Source organism: Typopeltis vanoorti, chromosome 19 (assembly GCF_054136105.1).
Source record: "Typopeltis vanoorti isolate ZY-2024b chromosome 19, IOZ_Tvanoo_1.0, whole genome shotgun sequence".
Classification (NCBI taxonomy): Eukaryota; Metazoa; Arthropoda; class Arachnida; order Uropygi; family Thelyphonidae; genus Typopeltis; species Typopeltis vanoorti.
Genome location: NC_143567.1, coordinates 37667250 through 37692459, shown reverse-complemented (window position 1 = coordinate 37692459; position 25210 = coordinate 37667250). Strand labels below are relative to the sequence as shown.

General features: G+C 34.2%; 1 protein-coding gene across 2 annotated transcripts in view; it reads left to right on the top strand.

Annotated features, from left to right (window-relative positions):
* Mlh1 (DNA mismatch repair ATPase Mlh1) overlaps positions 1-25210 on the top strand; it is a 426615-nt gene that overhangs the window by 243284 nt on the left and 158121 nt on the right. For both annotated transcript variants that reach the window (XM_090408883.1, XM_090408882.1), the window contains exon 8: positions 15534-15646. In XM_090408883.1, coding sequence (XP_090265009.1) covers positions 15534-15646 — 113 coding nt within the window. The remainder of the gene's footprint in view (positions 1-15533; positions 15647-25210) is intronic.

Below are 25210 nucleotides of genomic sequence, written 5' to 3'. Positions count from 1 at the left end.
TTTTAGAGACAGTTTCCTTTGTTATGTTGATTGAATTGGACTGGTAGTCTACATTCATACCTTGTCTAAACCCAAGTTAATGTGTATGGGCTGTTAGTAGCAGTAATCTAGTTTGATATCAAGAGCCATGTTTGTGATTTAGATGAATCATGAGTGTGTATAAATAACTTGCCTGTTTGTTTACCATTGCCTTGCTTTACTTGTAATTTAGTATTGATCTTGATGAGCTTTGAATATGTGTGTTGTTCAAATTGTAAAGTTCTTAGATAATTAATAAACATGCTTTCCCATGTATACCGGAGTTTGTCCGAGTAAGAGATTGAATTTTATCACTCACGAAAATATCGAACCTATGCTTAGAGGGGAAAAGGGAAATTTAAGATTGTCAAGGCCATGACTGTATACTGAGAACTCTGAAATTTACTTACCTACTTAAACTAGATAAAGTATTACTTGATTTCTGGGAGGGTTTCTCTGGATAAGAATTTCTATCTTAGAGCTCTGACTGGCACAGCATAAACAAATAAATTTTGTCAGAGTTCAAAACGGGAAACAGCCCCAGAAGGTCAGTTTAGAAGTTATATCTCAGTAGGCACAAAGGAGAACAATAGAGGTGAATTATAGGCGAAAACGACGATGTAACAGTTGGAGGTTAGCTGAAGTAGGTCATTGATATACAGTTGGAAGAGGGTTGGTGAGCGGACAGAAACTTGTGGAACCCCAGCATAAGTTGAATGGTGGGAAGATAAGAACCCATCCACTGCCACATATTGTGTATCTATATAGAAAGCTGGCAATCCAACTACAGAAGTCCTGTGACAGACCAAATGATGGTAGTTTACTTAATAATCCTTTGTGCCAGACCTGATCAAACGTTTTGGAGATATCAAGTGCAACCATCCAACTTCTCCATGGTTTTTGTTCTGAGATGGGTGACATGTGAGCAGATTTGTTAATCGGCAGCAATGCAATCTATACTGGGAATCGTTTATTAGGTGAGTGACTTCAAGGGCGTGTAAGGCAGGGTTTGAACACCTTACTATAGATTGTAGAGACAGGAGGAGAAACCTTGTAATGGCAATATTAGATCTGAATGCTTCATTATATATATATATATATAGGAGGGTGGTCTGAAAGGTTCTCGGCCTCAACCATAGATGGCAACACTATAGGCAAGATTTTTTTTTTCCAAGTTGGTACATCTGTCATAAGCATCCATGTGAAATTGCAAGTCATTTTATGAAGAAGTTTGTTTTATACAGCTGTCTGAAGCAAAAGTGTTGTCTGTATCCCTTTGAAATGGATAAAATTGAGTATTGTGCGGTTATAAAATTGTTTGTAAAAGAAGGTTTAACGCCAAAAGAAATTCATTTGAAGTTTATAAATGTTTATTGGCACTCTTCTCCTTCATTTTCGACAATTAAGAAATGGGGTGCTGAGTTTAAACGTGTCCCCACCAGCCTTGAAGCTGATCCACATAAAGTGTAACAACATCACAAATCATTGATGAAGTGATGATATGGTATTGGATAACCAGCAAGTCAAAGTGCGTGAAATTGCTGAGACTATACATTTCAAAAGAACGTGTAGAATATATTTTGCATGAAGAATTGCAAATGAAAAAGCTTTGCGGACGATGGGTGCCGCACTTGATCACAGCAGCTCAAAAACACACTCACATGAAAATCTCTAAACAGTGCTTGGAGCATTTTAACAAGAATAAAACTGCCATTTTTATTCTTGTGCATTGGTTTCTGATTTTGTGCATTGGTTTATAACTATGGATGAGACTTCATCATCATCAAATTCCTGCCATGTACCTTCAAGGGATGTACAGAATATGATAGTACTACATGAAAAAATTACATCATTATTAATTTCCTATCTACAATTTTCCTCCAAATCAATCTGTTACTTGTCAAGACTCCAACATTATCAGATCTTATATTTCTATCGTCTAAGGCACTTTGTACCGCATCAATCCACCTATATCTTGGTCTTCCTCTGGGTCGTTTTGCTGCCAACCTGGCAGAGGACACTTGTTACCACCTGAGATTAGCTCTGCTAACGCATTCCTGGATGCTGACAATGTCAAGTTCTTTCCTAATATCCTCGTTTTTAATATGATATTGCCATTGATGCCATCTGTTCATGCCTACAATCTTTCTCAGGACTCTCATATCTGTGGTCTCTAGTCTTTGGTCAAGTGTTTTACTTCTGAACCAGCTCTCAGATCCATAAATTAAAACTGGTTTGAACACTGTCTTGTGTACAGCTAATTTAGTGTTCCCACTAATTTCTCTCTTATTCCATATAAATTTATTCAATTGACTTCCCGCCATACCAGCTTTGCTGATTCTGTTGTCTATTTCTATATTTAATTTACCAACTTCAGTAAAAATCGTGCCTAAATAGATGAAATGTTTTACTTGTTCCACAGGTTCTCCATTCACAACACAGTTGACATTTTCAACGATTCTGCCTATTTTCATTGTCTTTGTCTTTTTATTGCTGACCTTCATACCATATCTATTACAACAGCTATTCAATTTAATCAGAGAATCTTGCAGACTTGTAGCGGATTTATTTAGAAGTATAACATCATCCGCATAAAGCAACGAGCTGACATTAACATCTCCAATTTTGATATCATGTTTAATACCACTTTCCTTCATAATGTGATCCATATAGATAATAAATAACAGAGGGGATAATGTACATCCCTGTCTCACACCAGATTTAACATTAAACCATCTTCCTGTACTTCCTTCAATTCTAACTGCTGACTTACAACTCAAATAACGACTAAGTATTGCTTATTATAATGCCCCATTGACACCATATAACTGCAGCGTATTGAATAGCTTCTCTCTTGGCACCTTGTCATATGCCTTTTCCAAATCGACAAAACTTAAATACAGATCTTTGTTATATTCCCATGCTTTCTCGACTATTTGCCGTAAAGTGAAGATCTGATCCTGACAGCCTCTATTTGACCTGAATCCAGCTTGTTCTTCACCAAGCTTTTCTTCCACAATTCTTCTCAATCGTTTCTCAAGTATACTTGCATAGATCTTGCCAGGAATGCTCAGTAGGGAAATACCTCTGTAATTCTCACATGCAGTTTTATTTCCCTTTTTATATATGGGTACTATGAGAGCTCTACTCCAATCATCGGGAATTCGTCCCTCTGTCCAGGCTTTCTGAACTATGCAGTGCAGCCACTGTAAGACTTTTATACCACCATACTTTGAAATTTCTTTTCAAATATCATCTGCTCCTGCTGCCTTTCCACATTTCAAGCCTCTGATGGCTTTTTCTACATCAAGTATGGATATGTATTCCTGACTGCATGCCTGGTCAGTGTTTATTACCACTGTGCTGTCATCACTGCTTGTTTCGTTTAGCAAATTTTCAAAGTAATTACTCCATACTTCAAAGATATCTTTTTCTCCCGTTTTCATGTCACCTTTATCATCTCTAACTCCTTTTACAGCACTCTTCCCTCCATTCCTAAGCTTCTTCAACAACCTCCAGAATATTTTGCCACCGTCTTGATATTTATTTTCTATATTCTTACCAAAGTCTTCCTATGACTTTTGTTTAGCTAGTTTTACACGGTATTTAGCATTCTTGCATTTGTCTCTGTATTCTCTAAGAGCACAAGCTGACTTATTTGACAGGAACTTTTGATATGCTTTCTTGTTTTCCTTCACTGCCTCTTTAACTTCCTGTGTCCACCAGGGAGCTCTGATTTTTTTATCCTTACAGACAACCTCACCACATGCCTCTCTGGCAGAATCAATCAATGCTTTCTTCAGAGTTTGCCACTGAATCTCCAAGGTTTTATTCCTGTTCTCAAACTCTTTCATTTTTTCTTCAATAAGCTTTGTGTATTTTAGTCTACAGTTCACATTTGAGAGCTGCTCAACTTTTATTCGCTTTAAAACTTTCTTACATGTTATTCTTTTCAATATGAAATTCAATTTTATCTTGCTCAAGACTAAATAGTGATCACTTCCAATTTGAAATCCTCTGTACATTCTGGTGTCCTGCACCAGGGAGAAAACATCACTATCAACAATAACATAGTCAATGAGACTTTTCTTATTCCTAGCCTCTTCTCTCCATGTGAATTTGTGCACATTTTTATGTTGGAACATGGTGTTAGTAATAACCAGTCCATGTCCTGAGCAGAAATCCAAGAGATATTTGCCATTATTATTAGCTTTGCTCTTTTCTCCAAATTTTCCCAAAATATTTTTGTATGTCTCACAAAAATATGGATGAGACTTGGATTCACCATTACACACACCAGAATCCAAAAAGCGGTCAAGACAGTGGACAGAGGCCGGTTCTTCAGTGCCAAAGAAGACAAAGTCGGTTCCATCAGCAGGAAAGGTCATATCATCAGTGTTTTGGGATGTTAAAGGCATTTTGTTTATTAATTATTTTGAAAAAGGTAAAACAATAACCAGAGAATATTATTCCGATCTTTTAACCAGACTAGACGAAAAAAGTCTTGAGAAAAGACCTGATTTGCAGAAGAAAAAAATTCATATTTCATCAGGACAATGCACCTGCCCACAAAAGTGTGTTGGCAATGCGAAAATTAAGGGATCTGCATTATGAATTGTTGGAACATGCACCGTATTCCCCAGATTTGGCTCCCTCAGATTTCTGTCTCTTCTCAAAACTAAAACTCTTCCTCGCTGGTCAGCGTTTTTCTTGGATTCGAGAGGTGATTGCAGCTGTAGAGGAGTATTTTGCAGATTGTACTGAGAACCACTACAGGGACGGGATAATGATGCTGGAGCATCGCTGGAGTAAATGTATTAGTCTTAAGGGAGATTATGCCGAAAAATAAAATAATTTTGAAATGATAAATTCGTTATTTCATTGTTAGGCCGAGAACTTTTCAGACCACCCTCATATATATATATATATATGTGTGTGTGTGTGTTTATGTATAAGTTTTTTTTTTTTTTTTGAAACAATGAATTGATTGCATAAAATATACAGGCAAATGACAAGCACCCCCCCCCCCCCAAAAAAAAAAGTTGAAAAGTAAGAGAAAACAACTAAGCTTTATGGACAAGAAACTGACCGATGTAGTATAAGTTTTCTTAGCTTTTTTGTTGTTCTTTATTTTCTTTTTTTTTTAATTCTCTTGAATGGCAGGCACTGTTGAATACAGTGATATGAGCAAACAGAATGGTGAATTGGTCATTGAGACTTATTGGTGCTTGTTGTCCAACATAAGAATGTTCTATTATGGAAAAAGTAGAGGAATATTTTGAGCTATTAGAGAAGGCATTTGATATAAAGGGAAAAAAATGTTCTGTTGGAGATCTAAACAGAGAATGAAATGAATAACAGACATAGAGATGCGTTGGAAAAATTTGGAGAAAAAGGTCAAAGCTAATAATATTCATAAGCACCTGCTGGATTTCTGCATAGAATACAGACTGCTCATCACTTATATCATGTTTCAACATAAAGATGTGAACAAATTTACATTGAGAGAAGATACAACAAGGAACAAGGAAATTCTCATGACTAATATTGTGGATAGCAATATCTTCACACTGGTTCAGAGCACCAGTATACACTGTTAACTTTGCATTAGGAACATCCCCCCCCCCCCAATTTACATATTTGACATGATATCAATGTCACATTGCAGCTACTATAAATGGGTACACTTATGCTCTCTACATAATCAGTAAACGTTTGCCAGTAATGGGGAAATGTGATGATGTAAGCCAATTTGACTGCAAGCAGATAGTTGCACCTGGAAGGTAGATGCCAGTATTTTGGAAACTGCTGCACTTTTCAGTTGCTCCCTTACTACTGTATCAAGGGTGTACGAGGACTGGATTAACCATGAACAGACATCCAACAGAAGGGCTGACATTGGTCAGCCATGTGTGGTTGATCCTAGAAGTGAGTGTCAGGTTTCATGATTGGTATCTCGGTAATGACAGGCAACAGTCACATGGTTTACCTATCAGTACAACAGTGGGGCAGTTCGACTCATTTCCACATGCACCATGTGCTGTACTTTGCTTCACATCTGGTTCACAGCCAGAGACCAACAAGATACCCATGATGACGGCTAGGCATCACAAAAATCCCCCTTGCATGGGCCAAGGAATGTTGGCAATGGACCCTGAATAGATGGAAGAAGGTCATCTGGAGTGATGGATCCCATTTCCTGCTGCACCATGCTGATGGCTGGGTTCATATTTGGCATAAACAGCATGAAGCCCTATCCCCTGGTTGCACAGTTGGGGTTCAACAGGCCGGTGGAGGTGGTGTTATGGTCTTGAGATCTTTTTCCTGGCACACCCTAGGTCCGTTGGTTATCATTCCACAAACACTGGATGGTGAATGCTACAGGGTTCTGTTAGCCGGCCATCCCCATCCATATCTGCAGGAGGTCTATCCCAACCACAGTGCCATCTTTCAACAGAACAACACACTTTGTCATTGTACAACTACCAAGTGGTTGGAGAAATACAGCAATGAATTTACCACATTGCTTTGGTCCTAAACTCCCATGACTGTAACCCAATTGAACATGTGTGGGATATGCTAGAACAAGGTATGAGAACTTTTGATCCTTCTCCATAGAATAAGCCTGAACTGAGAAGAGTTGCTGAAGACATGGGTCGAGTTGTGCATGGAAGATGTTTGACCTTGTGGAATCTGTTCCTAGGTATCTGCAAGCTGTAATTGCATAGGGAGGTGGACCAACACATTATTAAGTGGGTGTCCCTAATGGAATTTGAAATAGGAAGTGATTACCATTTAGTTTTGAGCACAACAAAAAAAAATTGGATATCATATTGAAAAGAAAAATATAAAAGAAAGTTTGAAAAATAAAGTTGAGTAGATTTTAGAGGTGAACTATACACTTAAGTATACAAATATTATTGGAACGAAAATGAAAGAGTTCGAGGGAAAAAATAAATAACAAAAATAACTGGAACCTCAGTGACAGACTCTAAAGAAAACATTCATTGATTCATAGAAGCCATTTGGTGAAGTTGTCTTTAAGGATAGAAAAATCAGAACTTCATGATTGATGCAAGAAGTGAAAGAGGCAATCTTGGAAACTAAGAAAGCATATTGAAATTTCCTAACAAAATAGTCAGCAGACCTAAAAACAAATATAGAGAAAAATGTAAGCAAGCAAAGTGGTGTGTAATAAAAATAGCTAAACAAAAATCTTGGATAAATATCAGGAAGGTGCTAAAAATGAGTTGGAGGCTATTGAATTAGCTCTAAAGCAAATCCGAGATGATAAAGAGACATGAAAACTGAACTGTTAAATGAAATAATTGTGAACAGTGATAGTAAATATTTAAGAAGAATGCAATCAGAAGTACATATCAGTTCTTGAGATAGAAAAAGCCATCAGAAACCTGAAATGGGAAGGCAGCTGGATTGGATGGTATTTGACCAGAAATGCTCAAATATGGAGGTATAAAAGTTGTATACAGTATCGGCACTGCATAATTCAGAAGCTCCAATTCCAGATAATTGGAGTAGAGCACTCATAGTATCCATCTATAAAAAAGACAAATGAAAGACTGTACAGAGGAATTTCTTTACTGAGTGTTACAGCTAAGGTGTATACAAGTATACTTAAGAATAAGCCAAGAAAAAGTGCGAAAGAGAAATTCAAAAAGAACAAGCTAGACAAACTGGAGTTTTCAGATTTTCACTTTGAAAAAAAGTCATATGACTAGGTTCAAAGAGAGAAGCTGTTCAGAACACACAATTATCTGGTGTAAATGGGACATTGTACTGAGAAGTAATCTATATTTAAATTGTAAGTCAGCAGTTTGAATTTGAAGGAGATAAAGAAAGATGCTTTTATGTCAAATGAGGTGGTAGACAAAGATGTACCATCTCCACTGTTATATATATCAGTGCTTCCTAAACTTCTGGATGTCAGGACCCCCTTTGTAAAAATTAAAATATTTCACGGCCCTCGAAAAAAAATCGTAACAGAGAGATATATTATTATAATATTTATTGTATTTATATTCAATACAAAATATACACAGCAAATATTACAAAAATCAAATGCATATATTACATTTTTTGCCTCTTACATACACATTTGATATGGCACATTTTCTCATATTTTTATAAAGATAGATATATTGTTATTGTACATTTGCAGTACCAGCATATGAAATGTAAAACTATTAGTAATAAAGAAAGAATTAAAAACATAAAAGAAGTTTGACAACAGTTTAATGTGGATGTGTTTCAATACTGCTACACAAAAAGTCAATATCAGGTGAAATATTTGAAACTGCAATTCTTAGATTTCTGCTTTGAAATGAAACTTATACGAATAAGCATATATTTACTAATATTCATTAAGCGCCGAAATACGCAGGAAGCGAAATTTGTGAACACAAACCGATGTTCACGCCCCCCCCCCCCCCCCCGAAAAAAAATTGTAATAGAGAAATATATTATTATAATATTTATTGTATTTATATTCAATACAAAACATACACAGTGAATATTGCAAAAATCAAATGCATATATTACATATTTTGCCTATTACCGTTTGGTTCTGAAGACGATGAGGGCTGTTCTGGTAAAATATGAAATACTGTCCTTTTTTTTGAGTCTGTTTCTGCTTCTTCTGATTGTTCGCGGGAATTTTTTTAAATTTTTTATCAGCCACTTATCCATCTCAGGGTTAAATGTTTTAACGTAGAATAGATCAAATAATATCACCACTTACTGATACTGGCACACCACAGACTGACAACATGAAATTAGTGAATATTACCTGAATAAGGGAATCCCCGGACCAGGAACATTTTTCTCTTTTGTGACTTTTCTCCCTTTACTGTAATTAAGCTTAACGCGAAACAGACAGCAAAGGCAGGTTATTAAAACGTGCATATGATTGGTGCTGTATTAACAAAAGATCGCGCAACCGAAAGATAAAAGCATAGCTGACAATTGAGTTGAAATGCTAACTCCCTTCAACAGAATTCCATATGTGAAACTGCCATAACATTCATTTTATATATATATATATATATATATATATATATATATATATATATATATATATATATATATATATATATATATAACACTTAGTTTAACACTTTTACGAATTTTAATACATTCGGTTGAATTTTATTGCTGCCTTGGGAAATCAAACTCACACACATCTAATTAATGACAATAGTTTTTAGTTAGATACTCTGTTTTCCCATGCAACATATAGTTTTGTTTCAGTCTATACAGCATAGTTTCTCTATGAGGGAACATGTAATTCATTAATTAGTGTATTTTTATCCCAGTTGTCTCTAATTGCACTATTTGTTGAGAAATATATTACACAGACTCCTCATACCTTATTCACTGGCATAATAAAAGTACTTGTTTTTATTGCCTCTGCAGTATAGTGTCTGTTAGGGAGGGCGTGTTGTTTACCACTGCAAGCGAGTTACTATCTCCCCACATGAACTTGTTTAAACTTTTTTTCATGTGTGAAGTATATGCAAAACTATTATTGGTAACAGAAAAATAGCTCGGATGACAGTGATAATAAAAAACAGGTTTTGATATGTATATAAAGCCAATATCAACAGTCCCTGTTTACGAACGCGTGATGAAAGGGACAGGAAGATTTGGAGCTTCCCTGGAGAGCATTCGAAGTAAATACAATTAACCACTGCTTTGAAATGAAACATATGAATAAGCAATATTTACTAATATTCATTAAGCAGCGAAATACGCGGGAAGCAAAGTTTGTGAACCAACACCAATGTGTCAATTTTTCCATTAAAATATAAAAAATAACAAAAAAGAAATAATAAATAATAAAAGTTAAATACGTTTCTTTTAAAATAAAAAAAATCTACTTAATCTTGAAACATTTTAAATTTGTTTTCATTATTTCACGGCCTCCCTCAACAAAATCTACGGCCCCCAAGGGGGCTGTGGCCCACAGTTTGGGAAGCGCTGATATATATAGATCACTTTATGAACAAAAGTGGTATTAAACTAATATCAGAAGTGGATATGTTAATCTCAGCTATTTACTTTATGCAGATAATGATATACTCCTAAATAAATCCAGTACAAGTTTGCAGGATTCCTTAACTAAATTGAATTATTGCTGTAACAAATATGGCATGAGAATTAGCAATAAAGATATGAAAATAGGCAGAAACATAAAAATTTCATCTGCATTGTGAATGGAGAATGTATAGAACAAGTAAAACATTTTAGCTATATAAGCACAGTTATAATTGAAATGACAAAGTAGATATGGAAATAGGAAATAAAATTAGGAGAGCTGATATTGTAGGTAGCCAACTAAATAAATTTATATGGAATGAGAGAGAAATTTGTCAGAATTCTAAACTGGCAAGCTAGTTTTAACTGAGAGCTGGGTTAGAAGTATAACACTTGATTGAAGATGACTACAGATATAAAAGTTTTGAAAAAGATTAGGGGAATGAACAAATGACATTAATGGTAGAATCATATTAAAAATGAAGATATTAGGAAGGAACTTGATAGCATTCAGGAATGTGTTAGCATTGCTAATCTCAGGTGGTATTGTCATTTAAACAGAATGGAGAAGAAAGATTTCTGGATTCAGATTTTTGCTGCCAAGATGGCAGGGAAAAAAAAAAAAGTACAGTGGAAGACAGAGTTAGAAGTGCCTTAGAAGGGTGAAATATAATAACTGACTAATATAACAGACTAATTTAGAGGAAAATTGTCAATAGGAAGTTACTAATAATGTAATGTAAACTTTCATGTTGTGCCATCATAGTATCCTGAACATCTCCTTAAGAGGAATTCAGCAATGATGATGATGTATATTAGGTTTCTGTGTTCTTGCTGTTTCATAATTCCATGTACATGTTTGTTCTGCATATTTCACATATTCATTTCAGTACTATATTGATCATGGTACAATGATCATGGATCAGTACTATATTGATTGATCAATTGATCATGGATTTACCAGAAGGAAGACTATACTTCTCAGGAAGAAAAGATAACATACACAGAGAAGGAGTTGCATTATTAATTGAAAAGAAACTTACACACTGAGTAATTGAAATAAAACCAGAATAATCTGGTTTTATTTCAATTACTGAGTGTGTAATTGAAATTTCAATTACACACTTATAATTGAAATTTCAAGTCTCCTAGAATAATCACAGCCAAACTTCAAGCAAAATAAAAAGGTCAAACAATTAAAATAATCCAAATATATGCACCAGACAGTTACCATTCAGAGGAAGAAATAGAAAATTTCTATGAAGAACTACAACAGGAAATAGATAATCCCAAAAATAGAGAACTCATGATAGTGATGGAAGATTTTAATTCTAAAATAGGACAGTTCACAGCAGACAAAAAAGATGTGATGGGGAAATTTGGATACAGAGAGCTTAACGACAGAGGAGAATAATTACTCCACTTCTGTAAAGCAAACAATCTAATGATCACAAACACATTGTTCTATCAATGCCCTAATAATAAATATACATGGACATCCCCAGATGGTAATATAAAGAACTGACAAATTGATTTTGACACTGACCACAAAATATTAACTGCCAAAGTGAAGATAAAATTCAACAGGAAAAACAATATCAGAAAAGAAGAAAACATCAGCCTATCAAAATTAAAAGATAGCTCAAGCAGAAGTCGATTTTTAGAATAGATGTGGTTGAAATTAAAACCCTCCATCTTCCAGAACAGCGAAAAATACTGGGAAGAAGGAAAAGAAACAGTGTTATCAATTGCAAAAGACACTCTAGGTACCAAACCCAAAATAAACAAGCAGTGGATAACCCAAGAAATCATAGCTACAATACAAGAGAAAAGAGAGGCCAAGATACTTGTAAACCAACAAAACAATGAAGAGAATAGAGAAAAATATAGAGCACTAAAAAATAAAGTTGATAAACCTATGCAAAAAAGCCAAAGAAAAATGGTTAGAAGAAAAAGCTGAGAAATGCCAAGAAGCTTACTGTAATACTTCCATGATACTGTAAGAGAAAGTACAAAGGAATTATCAGCAAAAGCTGTAACAATGATAAACAACAAGATGACTGACACTGGGAATATTGAAGATATAAGAAAAGTCTGGTCAAATCATCTTCCACCAAGGAAACAAAAACTACAATGCCAACAATAGAAGAAAATAATGACCACCCAAAAATTTTACAAGAAGTTAGATATGCAATAAAACAGATGAAAAACAATAAAGCACCAGGCATTGATAATATCCCTGAACTGTGGTCATATGGAGGCAGCATATCAATAGAATATTTAACAAACCTATCCAATAAAATACTACAAACAGGAGAGATCTCAGATGACTGGAGAACTGGAAAGATCATCTCGATATACAAGAAAGGAGACAAAAGAGACTGCAGAAATTACAGACCAATCAATTTACTCTCCCACACCTATAAAATATTCGTAAGAATTATACAAAATAGATTAAAAAATACCTATAAAGAAATGATAGGCATAGAACAAGCTGGTTTCCGAGGAAACTATTCAACAATAGACCAAATTTTCACATTGCACCAACTAGCAGAGTTCAGCTGGGAAGACCATAAAGAACTATATTGTTGTTTTGTGGACTTTAAACAAGCTTTCGACAGCATCAACAGAGAAATCCTTCTTAAAATTCTACTAGAAAAAGCAATAGACAAATATATAATACAGTTTCTGATAAAATATTACTCTAAGACAAATGCAGTAATTAAAAAGAACACACTCACAACAGAACCTTGTGAAGAAGGCAATAGACAATGAGCCTGTAATCAATGTCAATAGTTTAAACATAAATAATATCAAATATGCAGATGATCTCGTCCTTATTGCAAGAACCCCAAATGAACTACAAAAGTTGATAAACAAGCTAAACGAAATCTGTAAAACATGTGACATGACAATAAATATACAAAAGACAAAAGTGATGAAAATAGGGAGGAACGGAACTACCATCTCAGCCACCCTAAACACAGAACAAGTAGACAACTTCATATATCTTGGATCGAAACTAACAGAAACAATAGATGAACTGAAAACAATCAAACACAGAATAGCAATAGGATGGACCACCATGGGAAAATTACAGAAAATCTGGAAAATAAACAAGATATCTAAGCAAGCCAAAATCAAATTATATGAAGCAATAATTATACCAACAGTCATCTATGGAGCAGAAGCATGGACAGTTAAGAAAAGAGAGGAGAAAAAAACTGCTGGCATTTGAAATGAAATGCTTAAGAAAAATAAATAGAACAAGTTGGATAGAAAAGAAAACAAACAGCACAGTTAGACAAGAATTATTGTATAAAAAGAATAATAGAAAAAATTAGAAAACAACAACTGAGATGGTTTGGCCACACTGTACGCATGGACGCAGACAGACTTCCTAACGTCTAATCAATACTTTTACAACTGAAAAAAGAAGATCCGAAGACCAAGAATTACCTGGCTGAAATTAATAAAGAACATCTCGGGATGCAGAACATATAAGGAACTTTTTCAAACAGAAGACTGGAAGATCCTACTCAAGAGAAGACTCAACCCTTCTTGGACAGAAGAGAAGAAAGACTATATTGATTTCATTACTGAGTTCGGTATTAAATAATTTTTTGAAAAATCCTTAGAGTTATATGACTTAAAGTGCAACAAACTTGATCATTTTTCGGGTTCAGGAATATTCAAGTACATTTCTCAGTATTCTTTTTAATAACAAAATTTAATTTGTAATATTAAACATTTAATATGAACTTTACAAGATAGGAAATGAGCCAGTTTCTTGTCTATAAAGCCAGCTTTTTTCCAGTTAATTTGTAGCTAATTAGAAATAATTTCCAAAAATTCAAAATCACGCTGTTTAAACTTTTTTTAATAGGAGTTTTAATTTTTTTGCATTTGATTGATTATTTTTTTTTTTACCCAAAGTACGATAAGCTTTTTTCTGCCCTTAAATTAGGAAACCAGTTATTCATTGCAACCTTGAGGACAGCAAAGTGTTGTTCTCCAGGGGTTTATTTAAGTGCTGGGGAAAAAAAATAAAATAAGGTGCTAAGGTTAGGATTCTGAGAGTAAGGTGCTCAGTAAGTTTCCAATTGATTTTAACAGTTCTGTCTAGTCTACTTTGTACATTTGTACATTATTATGAAAGAGAGCTCAAATGAGAAATCAGGTATTTTGCTTTTCTTTCTATCTTGGAAAGCATCAACAACCATCAATGCTAATGCATTAATGGTTGTTGAAAGTTTTTTCACTTGGTTATAATATAAATTAAAGATGCGAAGAAATTATATTCTTGATCTCATCCTTTATCCAAGTGTAAGCAAACGAAGTTTGCACATGAGTCACTTTACTACTGGGCTATTTGTACATAGAGGCTAAAAACTTCAATTGCCTTAGTATCCCATGATGCAATGCACATATCCTTACGGACATGTATAATGTTATGTATTATGGGAAGGGTCACTATCCAGACTGGTTTCAACCTTTATTGAGGTCTCATCAGTGGGAGCCAGACTCAGAAGTGACCAAAGTTGAAATAATGCAGAAGTCATATTTCTATATACAAGTATCCAAAAAGTATCGCATCTTATTATTAAAAAAATTATCTATCTATAATTAAAATAACATCTATCTCTAATCCAGAATTTGAAAGTTTTTTCGCTTGGTTATACTATAAAATAAACATGCCAAGAAGTTATATTCTTGGTCTGCATTACTTCAACATTGGTATCACTTCTGGATCTGGCTCCCACTGATGAGACCTCAGTAAAGGTTGAAACTGGTTTGGGTAATGGCTCTTACTATAATGCATAGCATTATATATGTGTGTGTAAGGATATGTGTGTTGCATTATGGGATACTAAGGCAATTGATGTTAAGTTATTAGTCTCTATATACAAGTAGCCCGCCCGTGAAGTGACTTCATGTCCAAACTTTGTTTGCTTGCACTTAGATAAAGGATGAGACCAAGAATATAATTTCTTGGCATCTTTAATTTATAGCATTATCTGTTGTTCCTTTTGGAATGAAAATGATGAGTACATATCATTCTGTATGTCAGTAACATTTGCTGTTATTTTCCTTTCTGTTAGTATGGTCTCAAATGTTCATCAGGTAAAATAATGGTCACTATTTTGAGGATCAGCAAGGTGTTTGTAATAGCAATAAAGAAATGAAATTTCACTTAAAAATGACTAGATGTTAATAGGAACACTGATCCATTGGGTTTAAACAGAAAATATAAATATCCATGTTTTCATTATATTTTAATTTAATATTATTCCCCCTTACTTTCCACTCTTCTTACTTTTGCTTCTTGTTATTAGATCTCAAAATGCATTCATTTATTTTTAATGTTTCCTGAAAAAAAAAAAAAAAACATATATATATATATATATATATATATATATATATATATGTGTGTATTGGAATCAAATATCTTAATTTTTCAGAGAGCTGTTAGATCTAGAATGCAAAGATGAATCTCTAAAGTTTACAGCTAAAGGACTTATTTCAAATGCAAATTATAATGTAAAAAGATGTGTTTTTCTTTTATTTATTAACAGTAAGTATTTTATATTCTCTTTTTTATTAACAGTAAATTTTTACAATTATTGTTATTTAAAACAAGGGTTTCCAAATATACAGTTTTATAAGATCGTGCGTGTGTGTGTGTGTATAGAAACTGATTGAATTTACTGTTCATAAAAGATTTCTTCAAAACTTGTAAACAAAATATGGAAGAAATAAAAAAAAAATTAGCTTCATGAAAATTTTAGGTTTCTTTGAGAGTGGGTGGAATGAATTGGTGAGAAATAGTCATTAATCATCTTAAATGCTCTCAATTGAGTCAAGTATATTTAAGAAGCTCTAAGAGACACTACCCCTGATGTGAGAATAGTATTCATTGGTTTGGCAGATCTGTAATTTATATAGAGTTAATAGCATCATACGTAAAGTAATGCCTTAAGTGAAAGAGAAAAGCTAATACTTTGAATGCCGAAGAACCAATAGTTGTAATGTCGCTAATGTCATGAGGAAAAGTGTATAAATTATACTTGTCAGGAAATTATATTGTTTAATTCTTTACCCAAATGTAAGCAAACAAAGTTTACTCGGGAAGTATTTTCGCAACTAGTTACTTTTATATATGGGCAATTGTATATATGGGCATCAATAGCTAAATAGTCTAGTTATGAAGCTCTTCATATGGGAGATACTTATCCAAGATAGAAGATATGCATCCAAAGTGCATGTCGACTTTGTTTGCATGCACTTTGGATAAGAATGAAAGAAGAATATTTTTTTTTTAGCAAGTATAATTTTCTTTGCAACCTAGTTAAAAAAAACTTCCTACATCTATCTTGAAGTTCAGGGGACACATTGCTAAGGTGTCCAAGATTGCACATAGAATTACTTGGTTGTTGAGGAACACGCTGACATCCAGAGATAAAGAGGTTATTATTCCCCTTTATAAAGCATTGATACTTCCACATTTGGATTACTGAGCTCAGGTCTAGTCACCTGGATTCCTTGGAGATGAGGAGGCTGTGGAGAGAGTTCAGAGAAGAGTGACTAAGTTGGTGAGTGATGTAAAAAATGCTCCCTACATTGATAGATTGAGAGCATGTGGATTGCAGAGATTGGTTGATAGGCAGAGAAGAGGGGATATGATAGAAACATTTAAATTACTGAAAGGTTTTTATAGGATTGATGCAGGGGAAATGTTTCAGCTGTGTTGATAGTGATGAAAGAACAAGAGGTCATCCCTGGAAATTAAAGAAGAGTGTGGTTAACAAGGGTGTGAGAACAAGGTTTTTTGCCTGGAGGGTGGTGAATGAGTGGAATTCATTGCCTGACTTAGTTGTGAGCTCTTCATCTGTAAATGAATTCAAGAACAGATATGACAGATATTGTTTTGCTAGTTTGGGTCTCTCGCGATGAGTCTACTGACTCCATGAAGATACCCGTAATAATAATAATATCTTATCTAGAATATTTTAATAATAAGGTGATATACCATTTTTGCTACTTGTACATGGAAAATATGATTTCTGCATTAATTCAACCTTGGTATTTTTTTGGATCTTGTTCGCACCTCTCATAAAGGTCAAAACTGGTCAGGTGGTGACCCTTCCCACAATGAATAGCAATATATACATCCTAAAGGAAATGATGCAATTGATGTGAAAATAACAGCATCTATATACAAATAGCCTAGTCATGATGATTCTTAATGAGCAAACTTTTTTTGCTTACAGTAGGATAAAGAATAGAACAAGAATATAATTTCTGGCAAGTAGAACTTGCTTTGTAACTAGTAAAAAAAAACATTCTACATCTGTCTTCAATCCACAGTAATGTTGTATTTGAACTGTACTAAGAAAAGTTTTTTTTTAAAATTATATTGTGTAGTTTTTTGTAATAAAGCTTTTGAAATAGCCAGACTGAATATAGGTGTTTGACTGTGCTATTGTGATTTTAATTTTGCTGGCTTCGATTGCTGCTGTTTGGCTTAACATGATCGTTGACATTTCAGAAATGGTGGCAGTAAGGAAGCACGTACCAGCAGTGCAGAAGGTTTCAATTTGGAGATTGAGTTTTTTGCAGTAGATATTTTGCACTGTGAAATTTGTAATATGTATTATTATTATTATTATTATTATTATACACCTCCGGGGAGTTGAAAGACTCATCGAGGGAGAGTGTGCCAACAGCATCGAACGATTGGTCCCCTTCTAACTACTAACCGCGCTCAAACTTACTTAACTGAGCCATTAGTAGCAGAGGCTCTACCAATCGACCAACCTTTGCCGGCAAAGGTTGAAAACCGGCAAAAAAAAAAATGTGAAAGATTTATGGGCTCTTAAATGAGAAGGAAAATATTACGGTGTGTGAGAAGTGTGCGATGGCAGACTTGGGGAGTTAAAAAATTAACATCACTAGAAGTAATCAAATAAAAAAAGGTGGAAGAGCTTAGGGGTGCATAAGAGTCAAAGCTGTATAACCGAGAGGAGACCTCCACATAGCCTTTAAAGGAATGTGGAGAACCAACCAGGACTTCTAACCTAATGTCCAGTCCTCACCTTCTCATGGTGCATCCTGTTAGGTATCTACTTGGATACTGAATGAAAACAAGGATGGGCTGGCAATTTGGGATTTAGCTAACCAAATTGTATTCTTATTAACCAGATAGAGGCTCTCAGGATCAGATTTTCACTTTACGACAAATAGTTGAGAAATTGTGGAAATATAACAAAGATCTGTATTTAAGTTTTGTAGACCTGTAAAAGGCATATGGCAAGATGCCAAGAGAAAAGCTATTCAAAACACTACAGTGTCAATGGGGCATTATATCAAGCAATACTTAGTCTTTATTTGAGTTGTAAGTCAGCAGTTAGAATTGAAGGTGTTAAAATAAGGATATTTTTAAGTTATTTTATTAAATCCTTGTTGTCTGCTGCACCTTTGTAAAATCTACGATATTATACTATTCAAAACTTATCTTCAAAATCTCTCTTTATTTTAACTTAAATCTTAACTTATACAGTTGTATTTCTGATCATATAATCCGTTGCTTGATTTAATCTTGTAACCTTCAATCCTCTCACTCAACTTAATTCTCAAGGCTGCAAATATTATTGTTCACGTGTGCGAAACCTCAGATCTAAGAAATTGCCTCTGTCTGGAGTTGTTCAGACTAATCTCTTTGTCTGAACAACTGCCGCTTTTCTAAATTGAATTTTGGAAATTTATTTGATTTCTAGCTGTGCCACCAAAACTCGTGGATAGGAGATGAATATCCTTCCAAAGAAAAACATTCAGTAAAACACAGAACCTTTCTCTCTTACTTAATACTAAATCTAGCAACGTAAAACTTCTATACTACAGTTGTGGCTATTCAACTCTAGGACACACAGATTCGAATTTTATGAGCAGTGCATTGGTAAGCAAGAATCAGGCAAATTATTTAAACAAGAAAACAATTTATTCATAATCAAAGAAAGTACAAAAGGGTTATTACTAAAATTACAAGTTAATTCTCTGGCTCTATACTTCAATGGCATCTCATGAATACAAATACAATTAAACCTCTTAGGTAAACAATCCTTGTAAAACAACGTGTCTTTGATATTTCTTTAGTTAACACTTAATCACACACAGAGCAACTCTTCCATTCTAAACAAAAGCAGGCATAGCTAATACCAACAATATTAAGCACAAAATATTTCACCTTAAATTATGCTGTTTTCTCTCATACAACTGAACAAGATAATTCGAAGATTAGCTTAATGCCTATAGTCCTCAATTATTAATACAAAGAAAACTTCAGACAAATCACTGTCACAATTCTGTCTCTGGTAAAAACAACATAAACAACATTACTTTGATGTTGTTTATTATTTTAACGGTATAATAGAACACAGAAACTAAGTAAATAATTAATTTATTAACTTGATGCTGATATTTCGCTGGTATTATAACCAGCATCTTCAGAGCACAAAAAACAAAAACACTGTTTGTCACAATACGTGAGACTAAAACAACATGGTGTACTTAAACAAAATTGTAGCAGCAACACAAAGACTAGAGTCCTGATTTTGGTGCCCTCTATCTGAGAAGAAAAAAAAACAAAAAAAAAAACGCTATCATATATTACTAGAGTCCTAGAAAAGTGCTAGTTTTTTCTTAATATGACTGTCTCCCAGATCTTCGGCAAGTTAAGAAAAAACTAGCACTTTTCTAGGACTCTAGTAATATATGATAGCGTTTTTTTTTTTTTTTTTTTTTTTTTTTTTTTCTCAGATAGAGGGTGCCAAAATCAGGACTCTAGTCTTTGTGTTGCTGCTACAATTTTGTTTAAGTACACCATGTTGTTTTAGTCTCGCGTATTGTGACAAACAGTGTTTTTGTGCTCTGAAGATGCTGGTTATAATACCAGCGAAATATCAGCATCAAGTTAATAAATTAATTATTTACTTAGTTTCTGTGTTCTATTATACCGTTAAAATAATAAACAACATGTTCGACGAACACATAAGTCTGTCCACACGTTTAAACATTACTTTGAAATAGTAGTCAAGTCCACTCTCATAGATTCTCGAATTCTCTTTCCTCTGATACTTTCTGATCTTGGCCACGCACATGGGAATTTTTTCCAGGATTTATGAGATCTCTTCTTACTGTTATGGATGTCAGGAACTTGGCGGCATGAAAATCTGGTAACTACTTTCTTCAAACACAACTCAAATTAGTCGTTTCACACTTCTGACATTTATCTGCTGGAACGCAGGACTCCGACCTTGAATCGGGACAGCTTTCCCGAACCTGGACACAAAACTGAACAAAGACAAATTTATTCTGCCACACACATCGAAAACAGCCTCTCCTTCTGTGTGCTCCGCCTGAAGACGATTAGCAAAACTCCGTTGTGACTCTGTAACCTTTGACCTCCGTTGCCGTAACCCTTGTAACTTACATTGTAATTGCGTAATCTGCCTCACCGTAACCCTCTCATGACTGCGTCAGCATAACCACTCTCGTCGTGTCCCCCCCCCCCGTTTTCTCAGCAATCCCGTTTTATCTGGCTCAGTTGACCTTGGGTTCTGCTACATTTTAATCCCATGGGTATTTCGTGGATCTTCACCCGCCACCTTTTTCCTTCGTTGCAGTAAGGTAGGAAACCTCTGTACATATTTGACCTTCGCGATTATAATTGCACCAGGTCATAAGATAATCCATCTGGAAATATCTTTGTCTGGAACTTTCTTTTGACATAAATTATTTCACATTCAACACTTTCTTTGTTCTTTTACTCAATTTTTGCGGTTACACTATTTAACCATTCACAAAAATTTATTTCTATATTACTAAACATAACAAATTTTGCTGATTAATCACAAGTATATTGTATAGAATTTCGTTTTCCAGTAAAATCGGTATATAAGGCATTTTTGTATAAAAATCCGTTATATATGATTTTACAAAGGAAGTACAGGAAGATGGTTTGATGTTAAATCTGGTGTCAGACAAGGATGTACATTATCTCCCCTGTTATTCATTATCTATATTGATCACATTATGAGAAAGAGGTATTAAACACCAGGGCTTCTGACCTAATACCAAAATTGGAGATGTTTATCTCTGCTCTTTACTTTATGCAGATGATGTTATACTTTTAAATAAATCCAGTACAAGTCTGCAAGATTCCCTGACTAAATTGAATAACTGTTGTAATAGATATGGTATGAAGGTCAGCAATAACAAGACAAAGACAATGAAAATAGGCAGAAGAAAATCAACTGCATTTTGAATGAAGAACCTATTAAACAAGTAAAACATTTCAGCTACTTAGGCACGATTTTTAGTGAAGATGGTAAATTAAATATAGAAATAAACAACAGAATAAACAAAGCTGGAATGGTAGGAAGTCAATTGAATAAGTTTATATGGAATAAGAGAGAAATTAGTCGAAACACTAAATTAGCTATATACTTGACCAAAGACTAGAGACTGCAGACGTGAGAGTCCTGAGAAAAATTGGGGGCATGAACAAATGGAATCAATGGCAATATCATATTAAAAATGAGGATATTAGGAAAGAACTCAGCAATGTTAGCATCCAGGAATGTGTTAGCCAAGCTCAGGTGGTATGGGCACTTAAATAGAATGGGAGTGGAAAAATTAGCAAAGCAAATGTTCTTGGTCAGGTTGGCAGGAAAAAGACCCAGAGGAAGAGCAAGATATAGGTGGATTGACACAGTAAAAAGTGCCTTAGAAGATAGAAAGATAGAAATATGAGATCTGATAATGTTGAAGTCTTGACAGATAACAGATTGATTTGGAGGAAAATTGTTGATAGGAAAATAGTAATGATGTAAGTTCTTCACATAGTACTATCATAATATCTTGTACACCCCTTGAAGGTTTATGTCAAGAATTTGATGATGAGCTTAGGTAAAAGTTGATGAAAATAAAGTTGAAGTTAAACATATGGAAGAGGAAATTGGACATCTAAAGAAGCAGTTGGCTGATGTGAATGAGAAGGAAGTTAATTGGAAGAAGCAAGTATCGAAGGATGATTGGGTGGCTTTATATGGAGATTCACTCATTAGAGGTGAGGTGAATAACAAGGTATATAAGACATGTTTCCAGGTGCTACATTGAAAAGAATATCTGATGCTTTGCATTGAAGGAAGAAAATGGCATCTGAAATAGTGATAATGGTCAGCACAAATGACTGATGGTGAGACAAGGAAGCTGGAAGGAGATTTGAAGAAGCTGTTTGCTGGAGGTGAAGGATAATAGTGTCATTGGGAAAGGAGTTAGCAATATGATAATAGTGAATTGAGAAGGAGAGCAGTGATACTGATTGAGAAGATGGCTGAATTGTATCAGGGCAAAAGGTATGCAATTTGTGAATATATGCAGTGAATTTGAAGGAAAGTTGGAATAGTTTAAAGTTGATAGATTGCATTTGTGAATGTGTTTGGTGTTGGACATTTAGAGCAACTGTTGTTTGCTATCACATATTTCATATAAAATTAGTAAGGCTAAAAAATTAGTAAGTCAGAGAGAGAGAGAGAGAGAGAGATTGAAGAGCAAGTTTTGGAAGGACTAGAAGATGGATACAAAAGTTAAGAAATTATTATGTCAGGACAGAGTGATGCAGTGCAAAAAAGTTGGGGTTGAGAGGATATGAATAAAGATAGCCTGTAAAGAGCTCAATAAGTCTGTATAAATTATACACTTTTGGTAGCAGTTGTCTTTTATATGAACAAGTGAAGCTGAATGGCATGTAATTCTGCTGTATAATTACTGCAATCAGGTGGGATCTGGTTGGAGATAATAATGTCAGGAAATAAAGCAGCACACTCTGATTACTTGCCTATCTATACTGATGGTTCAAGAACTAATACCTCTGTTGGCTGTGCTGCGTTTCCTGACATTATTATCTCCAACCAGATCCCACCTGATTGCAGTAATTGTGCAGCAGAGTTGCATGCCATTCAGCTTGCACTTCTTCATATAAAAGAGAGCTGCTACCAAAGGTGTATAATTTGTACAGACTCATTGAGCTCTTTACAGGCTTTCTCCTCTCCCATGTGTATTTCACATCCAATGGTTTATGAGGTGTTGCACCTGTTTCACAAAATGAAAGTCCTTAATTTTGGGTGTTCAGTTGTACTGGATTCCCAGCTACATTGGAATTGGGGGATTTGCAGCTGCTGGATCAGCTCATGCTTTCTCTGTGTACTGTTTGACAGTGCCATATACAGACTACAGACAGTTTATGGGATCAAAGCTAATTGCTCAATGGCAGGAAGCATTAACAAACAAATTATATGACATTAAGCCTGAAATTAAGCATTAGTGTTCTAGTCAATGAATAAAGAGAAGAGAGGAAGTTGTTCTCCCTAGGCTCCACATAGGTTACAGTAATCTTACACATTCTTATTTTCTGAGGGCTGATGACCCTCCCATGTGTGAGGAATGCAATGCACACCTTGCTATTTGTCATATTCTGGTGGAGTGCCAGCGCTTTGCATGAGAGGGGAATGAAATTTTTGCCTGTCTGGCCAGGCCATATACACTAAGGCTAGCAGACTCGGGCAGATTGCATGATGTTTTTAATTTTTTTACAAAGAATTAATTTATACAAACAGATTTGACTGTAATTTTGTTTATATGTAAACACTGTATTGCTTCACTTAGCTTGTACATATATATATATTACAAAATATGTTATATATATGTACATATATATATATATATTAGTATATATAATTATTCATTATATATACTAATGTATATATAATGAATAATATATACATTAGTACTTATGTGCAGGAGTTAAGTACTAATGTATATATTATTCATTAGTTTAATTTCTGACCAGTCATGTATATTTGTGTAACCTTGTTATAATTTTGCTAATACCACACTCTTAAACTTAATTTTTATGTATACATATTGTATAATAATTCCTCTTTGACTTCTTTATGTATTGCTGATAGCATTTGTTATAATCTTATCTATATGTAGATATCGCATTCCTTGGCTTGGTTTTGTAGATGCATTTTGTTTATTAACTTGTATTGTTGTCTATTTATGTACTACCTTAAATGCTACAGTAATTTTGTTTATATGTAGATACTGCATTGCTTAACTTAACTTTTATACATACATATTATTTACTAATTTATTTTTTGACTAATTATGTATTGCTGTAGGACACCTTGTATATTTGTGTAACCTTCTTGTAAATTTGTTTATATGTAGATACCACATTGCCAAGTTTTATTTTTATGCATGTATGTTGTGTAATAATTCATTTTTGCCTATTTATGTATGGCTGTAAAAACATTTGTTATAATTTTAACTATATGTAGATACTGTATTCCTTGGCTTGGTGTTTTGTATACACATTTTGTTTATTAACTTGTATAGTTGACAATTTCTGTGCTACTGTGACCTTTAACCTTATTGTTGCTGTGCTCCCAGCAGCAGTTCTGTTTATATGTAGGTGCTGCTTTGTGGAACCTAATTTTTGTACAGGCATATTGTTTACAAATTACCTTAACTGTTTATGTATAGTTGTAACCTTAGTATAGCATAGTATGACCTTTGTAGTTTTTGTGCCAAAGTTCTTCTCTGTACTTCAGCCAACAGTTAAGGACACCCACTATATATTTCACTTGGAGGTATTATTTAGGACTTTAGGCTCATTGTTGGTTGCCATCTTTAGCATCATTACTCAGTAGTGCCTGCTTGTACATATGATATTGTATTATGTTCCTTCTGATGATGACAATTTGACTGTGTTGAAATATTGAAAGTATTAATTAAATTTACTGTAGTTAATATTAGTCTGTGTTATAATGTCCCAGTAATATCTAATGTCAAATATTACCACTATTATAGATTTGAATGTGTTTCGGAATAACTATTAACATCATATAATTTTATTTACTACATGCATGGTTAATTTCATTTCATAATCTGTTTAAGATGAATCATTCTACATGAATTTTTCCTCAATTCTCTTCCAATATATCTCTTCCAAAAAAAAAAAAATAGTCATCATGATTTTAAAACTTTTTTTTTTTTTTGGTTGGTTGGTTTTGCT